The sequence below is a fragment of the Bradysia coprophila genome (genome assembly GCF_014529535.1).
Source record: "Bradysia coprophila strain Holo2 chromosome X unlocalized genomic scaffold, BU_Bcop_v1 contig_128, whole genome shotgun sequence".
Taxonomy (NCBI): Eukaryota; Metazoa; Arthropoda; class Insecta; order Diptera; family Sciaridae; genus Bradysia; species Bradysia coprophila.
This window is the reverse complement of record NW_023503295.1, coordinates 3,735,117-3,747,456: the sequence shown is the minus strand read 5'-3', so window position 1 is coordinate 3,747,456 and position 12,340 is coordinate 3,735,117. Positions and strand designations below refer to the sequence as shown.

General features: G+C 36.5%; 1 protein-coding gene across 6 annotated transcripts in view; it reads left to right on the top strand.

Moving 5' to 3' along the window:
- The window catches only part of LOC119067754 (fasciclin-1), a 236,392-nt gene that overhangs the window by 211,779 nt on the left and 12,273 nt on the right, over positions 1–12,340 (top strand). For all 6 annotated transcript variants that reach the window (XM_037170886.1, XM_037170884.1, XM_037170883.1 and 3 more), the window contains 3 exons: positions 2,415–2,638; positions 2,811–2,973; positions 8,501–8,642. In XM_037170886.1, coding sequence (XP_037026781.1) covers positions 2,415–2,638; positions 2,811–2,973; positions 8,501–8,642 — 529 coding nt within the window. The remainder of the gene's footprint in view (positions 1–2,414; positions 2,639–2,810; positions 2,974–8,500; positions 8,643–12,340) is intronic.

The window sequence follows — 12,340 nt, the reverse complement described above, 5'->3', positions numbered from 1 at the left end:
ATTCGACCTTTGATTACCTTCCAAATGAAACAAAAATTACGAAAAACGGATGAAATTTGCTCGAGTTATATGTGAAATACACATAGGGCCCTAGTAGCGGCCTTAGGCCAAGGACCCAAATTTAATTTTTTTTCAACAACATTCTATTCGACCTTTGATTACCTTCCAAATCAAACAAAAATTACGAAAAACGAATGAAATTTACTTGAGTTCTATGTAAAATACACATAGGGCCCTAGTAGTGGCCTTAGTCCAAGGACCCAAATTTAATTTTTTTTCAACAACATTCTATTCGACCTTTGATTACCTTCCAAATGAAACAAAAATTACGAAAAACGGATGAAATTTACTCGAGTTATATGTGAAATACACATAGGGCCCTAGTAGTGGCCTTAGTCCAAGGACCCAAATTTAATTTTTTTTCAACAACATTCTATTCGACCTTTGATTACCTTCCAAATGAAACAAAAATTACGAAAAACGGATGAAATTTGCTCGAGTTATATGTGAAATACACATAGGGCCCTAGTAGTGGCCTTAGTCCAAGGACCCAAATTTAATTTTTTTTCAACAACATTCTATTCGACCTTTGATTACCTTCCAAATGAAACAAAAATTACGAAAAACGGATGAAATTTACTCGAGTTATATGTGAAATACACATAGGGCCCTAGTAGCGGCCTTAGGCCAAGGACCCAAATTTAATTTTTTTTCAACAACATTCTATTCGACCTTTGATTACCTTCCAAATCAAACAAAAATTACGAAAAACGAATGAAATTTACTTGAGTTCTATGTAAAATACACATCGGGCCCTAGTAGCATTTCACTTCTAAGGCCCTAACTCACGGTCCACTCACCCGATTTTAAAAAACTTTTTTTTCCTGGATTGGTATTGACAATACCTATCATTTGCCAAAAGACCTTAAATCACTTAGGTGGCCCTAACTCACGAAGGGCCGACCCGAATATGCCCATCTTCGAACTTAGCCTCACTATTTCAACAATCTTTCAGGAAAAATTTTTGAAATCGGATTTGATTTACTCAAGATATTGACGTGACAGACGGACAGACAAAATTTTTGCAGATTCGTCATCTATGAACATAGGCAAACACTTTGCCCTTACCATCTGCTTCGAATTCCATCAATTACACACGGCATCGTAATCCTATAAGCCCCTTTGCACTTCGTACGGGGCTAAAAATTGAAAAAGTTTGCTGGCCGAGTTTTTGTGAGTCATCAAGTTTCGCCGAAGTCCGATTTTCCACAATTTTCAATATGAAAAAAACCTTTTTTTTTTGGCCGAAATATTTATAAACTTGTCTTGCGATAGCTCATCGGAAAGGTATTTCCATAGCGGAAGCAGAAATAGAAACATTACCTGAAATAAATTTAAATTATTTTGAGTTATACCTGTTACAAAGCCTAAAAACAGGCTAAATTTATCAGCAAGGAGAAAATTGGATTTTCTAAATTGCCTATTTTTACACTCTTTTGGTTATAAACGTATTTTTGGCTACTAATTTATGAATTTCTGTCAAAAAATCGCATTAAATTGCTGTAAGTCAATTTTCTCCTTGCTGATAAATTTAGCCTGTTTTTAAGCTTTGTAACAGGTATAACTCAAAATAATTTAATTTTTTTCCCGGTAATGTTTCTATTTCTGCGTCCGCTATGGAAATACCTTTCCAATGAGCTATCGCAAGACAAGTTTATAAATAATTCGGCAAAAAAAAACTTGTTTTTCATATTGAAAATTGTGGAAAATCGGACTTAAGCGAAACTTGATGACTCACAAAAACTCGGCCAGCAAACTTTTTCAATTCAACCTGGTCGTGGTGGTTTTTAGAATGGGAAAAAATCGGCTACTCGAAAATTTTCAAATTTTGATTTTTCGCAACCCGGAGATGATGAAGAAAAAAGTTTGTATGTGGCTTTTTGGTGCCTATGGGCCACTAGAATTTTTTGTGGAGGGGTCCATTTCCGATCCCAAAAAATCGACCACGCAAATGTAAGCTACAATTTTAGCTAAGCACGATCAATTCTTTCTACTTTTCTTAGTTCAAATTTCGTGATATTTTTAAAAATCAAATGATTTAAAAATGGTTGTAATCGACAGTGTTGGCCAGGCCTGCATGGTGGACGATCAGGCGGAGTCTGATGGACCGTTGAGTTTTTTACAACTCAGTAAAACTAATTTTGTCCGAGGCTTCAGAGATCGCCCGATAAGCCCTCAGGTAGTCAGACCGGCCCTGATATAAAAAAAAATCGTCAAAAAGGGAAATTGAAAAATGTATTTTCGGAGATCTGATGTCGAAGGCAGAATAATTATTTTCGTTGTTGGTTTTCCCCAAACATTCTCCCCTTTCGATTGTCGCAACCACCACTCTAAGCATTTCACATTTTTTTCAGATAACCCAATTCCCTACACTGGCTTTCCGAAAAAATTTATATTTCAACGTATTGAGCAGCCGACAAGGAAACCATACGATTACCGTTGAAGGCGGAGGCGTCAATGCCACTCTCATTCAAGCTGATATAGCTCAAACAAATGGATACGTACACATCATTGATCGAGTGCTTGGTGTACCATATTCAACGGTATATGATAAACTGAAGACCGATCCAATGTTAAAGTAAGTATAGTATGACATCACACCACCGACACAATGGGAACGAAAATGCAATGGAAAGCACATCATTCCATTCTATCGAGAGTCTGTACAGTGTGTATGGTGGTTGGGGATATAATATATTGAATGGGATAAGATGGTGATGTAAATGCGGTATATATTTTCCATCCAACAGCTCCAGCAATTTGATGGGAATGTTATCTGGTTTCAATGCACAGCTCAATGATACAACAAGACGTTTTACGTATTTTGTCCCACGAGACTGGGCATGGCAGCAAACAGAAATTGAATTTCCATCAACACACAAAAAATTATTTATGCCGGAATTCAATTGGCATGTAAGTACGACGACTAATTCTCTCTTTTCTTCTTTTTTTTTTAAATGGGCTTGGTTAATTGAATAATTTAATTGCATGGATTCCATTCAGATGAAAGCAGGGCTTACTTTAGAGAATTTTAATTCTGAAAATTCCGAAAATTCTGAAAAAATTCTTTTCAGAATTTTTTCAGAATTTTCGGAATTAAAATTCTCTAAAGTAAGCCCTGGATGAAAGAGAACGGTGTTATTTACTGTGACGATTTGTTTTTTTTTGTTCTTTCCTATTATGTTCAAGCCTCGAAAAAGTGCCACCAAAAACAATCGTTGTTAATGGAAAATTGTTGTTGTCGGTTGTGGGACATTTCCTGTTCCGAATTAAAATGTCTTACCACTTTTCAATCAATTTTTCTAAATACGGTTGAAATGTTCGCGATATTCTTTGTTGGTCGAGAAACTTTCAGAGAAATTCCAACGTAACAAAACAGCAACAAGTCTTTATGAAACACGATTACATTTGGAACTTTTGACGTCGACTTGTGTTTCATATGACTTTGATTTAAGGCCCGTCATTGGGAAATGACAGGACAGTTTCCCGAAAATGTATGGAAAATTTTATCACAAAAATTCACCGAAAAGATTCAAAGAAACTCACCCACGATGCTTTCCATTGTATTCATGCACCGTCTCTTTATGTCCCCAAGGCATATTTAAACACTAAAACACTTTTTACTCGATGCAAAAACAAAATTTTGTTTTTTGTTTTGTCGCGACAAAACACAGAAAATATTTCGACACAACTGTGACACTCCGCTACTATAAGGACTAGAATGAATGTTTGCTGTGTTCACTTCGGTGGTAAAATATTTTCATTCAAAAAAGTGTCCGACACTTCAACGATGGTAGACATTTATTAAAATTGTAACCTCTCCCACTTCTTTAGTAAGCTAACAAGACTTCGCTGAGTCTAATTATGCCAACTCTTTGAATAAAAATATCGGCTGAGGTCGAATAATTCTCCGCTGAGCTCTAATAATACTCCGCTGAGCTTTGACAAACCTCTAATGAGCTCTAACAATTCTCCGCTAGGCTTCAGTAAGAGTCCGTCAGACCTTAGCACGTTGTAGTAAGGCAATGAAGCTAAGCGAACACTCAATAAGTATCAGCGGATACCTAATAATTGTTGCTATGATTTAATAAGACTCCACTTAGCTTTGGAAGATCTCCGCTGAGTGTCCGATTCGCTCCATTAAGCCTTCCTGCGACTTGCTTAGGCCTAACGGACACTTACTGAAGCCTAGCGGAGAATTATTAGAGCTCAGCGGAGGTTTGTTAAAGCTCAGCGGAGGTTTGTTAAAGCTCAGCGGAGAATTATTCGACCTCAGCCGATATTTTTATTCAAAGAGGTGGCATAATTAGACTTCGCGAAGTCTTCTTAGCTTACTAAAGAGGAACGAACATTTATTTACGCTCAGCGCAGTCTTACGAGAGGCTAAATTTTTAATAAATGCTCTCCCATCGTTGAGAGAATGTCCGCTGAGCTCTCGTAAAGCTTTAAAAAAAATGGTCGATGAGCATTATTAAATGTATACGCTACCCTTTGTCAACCGTTTGATGATTGTTTTTAAATGTCCGACACTTTTTTGAATGAAAATATTTTACCGCCGAAGTGAACACAGCAAACATTGATTCTAGTACTTATAGTAGCGGAGTGTCACAGTTGTGTCGAAATATTTTCTGTGTTTTTGTCGCGACAAAACAAAAAAAAACTTTTTGTTTTTGCATCGAGTAAAAAGTGTTTTAGTGTTCAAATATGCCTTGGCGACCTAAAGAGAATATGCCCGAATACAATAGAAAACATAAGAGGTGAGTTTCTTTGAATTTTTTCGGTGAATTTTTGTGATAAAATTTTACATACATTTTCGGGAAACTGTCCTGTCATTTCCCAATGACGGGCCTTAAATGATCGATACTTAACAGCACTGCAGATTAGTAAGCAAGCGTGACGCAAGTCCTGTACAACAAAAAAATCTGTAAAACGTTTACTGACTAAGAAACATATTTACAGCAACGTTTGACTCCTGGCTCCCAGAGGTCGGAATAGTCCCCGGAATAGTCAAAATGTGAAGTCGTGGGCTACGGTTTTATTTTTGTATTACAGTCAGAGGAAGTGTAATTTCAGCATGAATTTGCTTCAGCTGTTTTATACAATTAAAACTGCTAAACGGATGTGCGAGGTAGTGGTAAAATCGTATAAAATTTTTTGATTGTTTGTATGGATCAGCTGATAATCAGATGAAGCCAATTCATGTTGAAATTTCACTACCTCTAACTGTAGCCGATTTTTATTGTAAACCGGCCAGCGAATCTGTAACTAAAGCACAGGATAAATTACATAATTACAGCAATTCACCATTCAATGTAAACCTTCGTACGTCCAGCACACTTTTTTATACAATTTAAATTCACTTAAAGCTAGATGTTCAACGAATGAATAAAATTCTCCTTTTTTTCAATTCGATTTACGTTTCAACCCTTTATTTTCTGGCAATGTATTTACAATGCTAGTTACATTGCCACATTGGATGGTAATTTGAAATCCGTTCTTTCACGTATTTCTTACTTAATGGATCTCCCGTCTTTGTGTTCAATATCGGAGCCAAGTTACTGTAAAATAATGTAATCTGCACAGGTTTCTCCAAATGGTTAAGTTGCACAAACATCATCCACAAACCAATTTTTCCTTTAAAAGTAACACATTTTTGCGTGCTTTAATGGTTTTTCATGTTTCAAAAAAGATTTGGTTCAGAGAAATCATCAAAAAAACGAATATTTTCCCGCCTAACTGTATGCTACAAATTTGCAAATGCAAATGAAAACCATACAATTGGGCGTTTTACTGGATTTTAGTTTACTTTTGATGATATCTTTCCGATAGAATGGTTTTGCAAAAATATAGGACCGCAATACGGACCAGAACAGGGCCTACTTTTTAGAAACTTTTAGAGAAAATCGAGAAATTCAAGAAACTTTGAGAAATTCAAGAAACCTCGAGAAATTCAAGAAATTTCGAGAAATATTTCTTGAATTTCTCAAAGTTTCTTGAATTTCTCGAATTTTAAGAAATTCGAGAAATTTCAAGAAATTCAAGAAATTAGTTTCCAAAAAGTAGGCCCTGGACCAGAATGTGTTTGCTTTCAACAGAAAATAGATTTGGTTTTAGCAGTTCAACTTAAAAAATGAAATTGATCACTTTTTCTACCCGGTCAATGATATTTTATGCATTTGCTGTTTAAGGGTGATATCGCCAAGACTTCAGGTGATTGGGGAACAAGCGGTCTCCGATTTTAATGAGTGACAGCTCATTCGATTCGTCGTTTAATTCTAGCGAACACGTATCTGCCATTTTTTTGAACAAAAAAATTTACTTTCTGTGAAAAAGGTTCAAAAGTGAGGACATGTCAGAGGGTAACGAAAACAGTTTTTTGGCAATAACTAAAGAAACAATTATTTTAAATTGTTGTAATGATGTACGAATGTCGGCCTTGGAAAGACCTACAGGTAGAGTATACGCACAGCTTGGTGCGAGTATATCCGCGAGAGTTACGACTAAAAATGTAGAGAATGTTCGGAGAGTCCACCTTCTCTGCAACTTCGATGTTCCACGAAACTGAGTTTAGGTGCTGTAGCTGGACTCACCCACTATCGTTCCACATATAAATGAAACCAGTACTTTTGTGCTGCAAGCCTACCGAAGTCTTGTAAAAAAAGTTGGTGTCAAAATGCAGATTTTTTCCTTCTTTCTGTACGCCCAACTGCTGAAACAGCGTCTGGAACGCTTCTACGGGAATAATTTCATATAGTCTACCATTCTGTTTCCTTATACGCTTCGCTATGTCGCGAACATAGATCGTTACAACATATCCAGCGTTAGTAATTCGAGTGAAAAATTATCAAATTTTTCTCGGCGGATTTTACTCAAATAAAGTGTTAGCGTGTAGGGCATGATCTCAGGACTCCGGAACAATAATTAGTTTTTTATGTGGAACAATATTTGCTACGGGATGGGAGTTCGGAAAACCATTTGCTCTCAGTTGATCATATCGTTTTTCAAAACTTCCATCCCGTAGCAAATATTGGTCCGGTTGAAAAACTAATTACTGTTCCGGAGTCCTGAGATCATGCGCTATACGCTAACACTTTATTTGACTAAAATCCGCTTAGAAAAATTTAATAATTTTTCACTCGAATTACTACCACTGGATATGTTGTAACGATCTATGTTCGCGACATAGCGAAGCGTATAAGGAAACAGAATGGCAGACTATATGAAATTATTCCCGTAGAAGCGTTCCAGACGCTGTTTCAGCAGTTGGGCCCTCAGAAAGAAGGAAAAAAATCTACATTTTGACACCAACTTTTTTTACAAGACTTCTGTAGGTTTGCAGTACAAAAGTACTGGGTTCATTTATATGTGGGACGACAGTGGGCGAGGCCAGCTACAACACCCCATACTCAGTTCCGCGGAACATCGAAGCTGCAGAGAAGGCGGACTCTCTGAACATTCACTATATCTTTAGTCGTAACTCTCGTGGATCTACTAGCACCAAGCGGTGCGTATACTCTACCTGTAGGTCTTTCCAAGGCCGACGTTCGTACAACATTACAACAATTTAAAATAATTTTTTCTTGAGTTATTGTCGAAAAACTGTTTTCGGTACCCTCTGACACTTTTGAACACTTTTCACAGAAAGTAAATTTTTTTTCGGAAAAGTGAAAGATACGTGTTTCCTAGAATTAAAAGGCGAATGCAACGAGCTATCACTCATTAAAATCGGAGACCGCTTGTTCCCAAAGTTACAAGAATCACCTGAAGTTTTGGCGATATCACTCTTAATAAACAGTGTTAATATCACTCAAATCTGTATTACTCAAACTTTCTGCTATAAATTTCCACTTTCACAATTTATAACATAAAAAAATCATTCCTGCAGAACAAGCAAAACACTGCGAGTTTATAAATAAACAAAATATTTCCGGAATAAAAAGCTATTTATAAGTTTGTCCTTCGTCTTTCGCTTTTTTTTTCGTCAGCTACTTGTTTACTCTTTCTTTTATTATGTAATACTATTCAAATAGAACCAAAACTTTCAATTAGCTAGTCAAATTAAAAAAAAAGAATGAAAAAATAACGACGTCGAACAACAATATTTTTCAATTAAAACTTTTTTTTGCTGAAATTTCATTAAGCTCAAGTGAACATTTTCAATGGCTAAAAGTAAATAGAATATTCTCCATTCAAAAAATAATAAATTTTTGATAAACGAAGGGATGATTGTCGGATCTAATGTTATGTGATTAATTATACAACGTGGCTACACAATCCTTAATACCCAAAAAAAAAACTTCGTCACGTAAATGTTACCACAGCTCACATACGTAGTAATTCTCTTTTTTTTTTTGTTAGATTATTAATGCTCCTTGTGGTGGTTTTTTTTCCTCTTCGCCATATCATAACTTACCTTTTCACTTTCTTGTACATGATGTAGGCTCGTGCGATTCTGGAACGACATCTTGTTATTGCGGATAAAGTTTACACAATGGCAGAGCTAAAGAAAATGGGACCCGATTACATTGTATTGCCGACAGCTCGAGATGCGCTTCAAGTGAAAGTTAAAGAGGAGGAAAAACGTAAGTGTTTTTTTTCGTCAATTTTTTTCTTGTTATACATCTGAAATCAAAAGTTTTATTTATTCTGGTTTTTACCGATCTCGTTGTTATTGTGTTATTTGTACACTATTTTTTTTTCAATATGGAATGGATTATGTATAGTGCGTGCTTTCGGGAATTTAATATCTGAAATTGAACTTTTGGGATTGATATGGTTAAATAGGAGGGGTCGACAGATTTGACTGTTTGTTAGATTAATTTGAGCATATTGTTTCAGTCATTTGGATTTTATTGTTCTATGTGGCATCACATTTTAAGAGTAATATTGCGAAATAGTCTAACAATTTTCAAACACAATAGATAGATACTAGATATTAGATACTTGTGACCGACCACGTTTCCTTATCGATTTTTTTTCCGACTTTAGTGTTACGAAACTCCTTCTGATTCTAGTTTCGATTAAAAATTAAGAGTGATATCGCCAAATCTTCAGGTGATTTTTTTAACTTTGGGAACAAGCGGTCTCCGATTTTAATGAGTGATAGCTCGTTGGATTCGTCTTTCAATTCTAGGAAACACGTATCTTTCACTTTTTCTAAAAAAAAATTGTTTTTTGTGAAAAGCGTTCAAAAGTGAAGACATGTCAGAGGGTACCGAAAACAGTTTTTCGACAATAACTCAAGAAAAAATTATTTTAAATTGTTGTAATGTTGTACGAACGTCGGCCTTGGAAAGTCCTACAGGTAGAGTATACGCACCGCTTGGTGCGAGTAGATCCACGAGAGTTACGACTTAAAATGTAGTGAATGTTCGGAGAGGCCGCCTTCCCTGCAGCTTCAATGTTCCACGAAACTGAGTAAGGGGTGTTGTAGCTGTTCTTTTGTGCTGCAGGTCCACAGAAGTGTTGGAAAAAAAGTTGATGCCAAAATGCAGATTTTTTCCTTCTTTCTGGGGGCTCTACAGCTGGAACAGCATCTGGAACGGTACTATGGCAGTCATTTTTTATCGTCTACTATTCTTTTACGTTATCAATACAAAAAAGCGTCGCTATGCCACGAATATATCAGATCCAGTGTTATTAGTAATATCAAGAGAAAAATTATAAAAATTTTCTCGGAGGATTTTAGTCAAATAAAGTGTTAGCGTATAGTAAATGACCTCAGGACTCCGGAACAGCTTTTCACAAAAAACAAATTTTTTTTAGAAAAAGTGAAAGATACGTGTTTCCTAGAATTGAAAGACGAATCCAACGAGCTATCACTCATAAAAATCGGAGACCGCTTGTTCCCCAATCACCTGAAGATTTGGCGATATCACTCTTAAGTATAAAATCTACAGTTAGGCAGTCAAATTTTAGCATGAATTTGCTTCAGCTCTTTTTCAGCTGATTCACACAACCAATCATGTTTTGTACGTCATCATACCGTTTTACCACTACCACGCGCGTATGTATAGCAGCTTCAACCGTATAAACAAGGTTCAACAGCTTTGATTGTATATGTTGATCAGCTGAAAAACAGCTGAAGCAAATTCATGCTGAAATTTCACTAACGCTGACTGTAAGTTAGGTGTACATAAAAGTACAAGTCGAGTTCGTCTGAATGTGGTATATCCCTTCTAGGTTCTAGCATCCAAGCTATGAACAATGCAACCGTGAGTTCACAAGCTTTTCCTAACTAAAATTCTGCTAAAATATCGCGATTTCGCCGCGTATTTCTTACGTTGTTCAGGAAAAACATTCAATTTTATAACTCATCTCCGGCGCGTGTTGGAAACCTCTCATTCGCTTAAAAAGCCTTCTTAGTTTGTGTTTATTACGTAGGTGAAAACACGTGTTTTCAGGAGGTACAATCTACCAATGCATGTGTGCCAACTTTTACAAATAAGAAGTAAAAACCCAACGACTAGCTTGACGAAGGAATAATCCGAGAACAAATTCCTTGCTCTATTTCCGTATAGAAATACTTTTTGCCTTACTAGTGGTAAAATATCGCAATTTCGTCACGTATTTTCGACGTCGTTTAGGGCTATTCTGGAAGGCTTTTCTTAGCAAACCTCTCATTCGCCAAAAAAGCCTTTCAGCATGCGCTAGGAAAATAAATGAAAACAAATTGTTTTTTTTTCTTGTCTATTGTGACACACGGTTTGCAAAAGGTAACACGTTTTGAAATATTGTTTTTACTCATCGCCCCGTAACAAAAATTTGGACTAGGGATGAGCGGGTTGAGGTTTTTTCAAAACCCGCCCGAACCCGACCCGACCCGTTATCCCTCTCTGAAACCCGACACTTTTGAAACCCGGAAGATTTTTAACCAGCCCGAACCCGGCCCAACCCGTTAACTATTTATGAAACCCGCCCAAAAACCGGCCCGCCCAAAAAAATCTGAATATAAAAATTCTATCAGCGATGACAGATTTCACACCATCGGCAAATAAAGTTAAATGGCTGAACATATGAACGACTCAGTTTTGAGGTTAGTTTTTCGCCAATTGATCAGAGATAAATTTATGAGTGTCGTCAAATATCGACAGGATAAAACCTATAACTTTAAACTTTCCGATGTATTCACGCCGTAAGTGCGGTTTCTCTTTCAAAACATAGCAGGTCATTTAAAAGATGAGTACGCAGTTCGAAAATGCAGTAAAAATGGTTGCAAAATCAGAGTTTACATCAAGCGTGAAAAATATTTGGCATCTGTCTCATACATTATCTGTCAACATTTTCACGCTTGATGTAAACTCTGATTTTGCAAGCATTTTTCATGCATTTTTCACGAACTCTGTACTCGCTTTTAGTGAAAAATAGTTGAAAAATGACTGAAAAATCGACACTTAGCAAAATGATTGAAAAATTGCAGCGCAGAGATGGCGTGAATAATTAGGGTATTTCCAACCTGAGTTTAGTTTCTATACTCGAGTATAAAAGATGAAAGTTTAAGAATTTGACAGATGTGTCGACTGTCACTGAAAACTAAACTGCTAATATTTAGCGCGTGGTCTCAGGACAACCTACAATTTAAATTTTCATCACTCGTGATATTCAGTGACAATGGACACTTCTGTCAGTATCTTAAACTTTCGAGTATGACAAACTATTGAACGGAGGAAAATCCAGTTTACTCTGAAGAAAAACTCTGATTTATTAGATTAAGCAAACTAACCTGAACTGAACTAATCATTTCTATTTTCTATAGTCATTTCAAATACGTCGGGTTACTTCGGGCTTTGATTTCAAATAGCCGCCCAAACCCGGCCCAACCCGAAATTCATTTTTTGAAACCCGACTCAGAGCCAACCCGAAGTACTCACAACCCGCCGGGTCGGCGGGCCGGGTCGGGTTTGCGGGTTACCCGAATCTTCGGGTCAACCCGCTCATCCCTAATTTGGACTGATGCTGAAAAAGTCAACATTTCAAAACTTTGTGCACAAGATACCATTTTCAAATCAATAAAATAAATTAAATTTTAGTAAAGACCTATGTCGATGAAAATCACTAAAAGACTAAAATTGCAACAACAAACTCTATCGGTGAATAACACTACATCCAATTCATAGCACTTTACAGATTCATTACGGCATTTCCCCCGGTTCAGTACTGAATTTGTGGTGTGTGGTGTAGGTGAAACCTGTAGATCAATGTTTGTTTTAATTAAAAATGATTTTGTTTCCGTTTAATGTCAAATACATAACGAGGCGTTTCTAGTTACTTGTTTCAATTT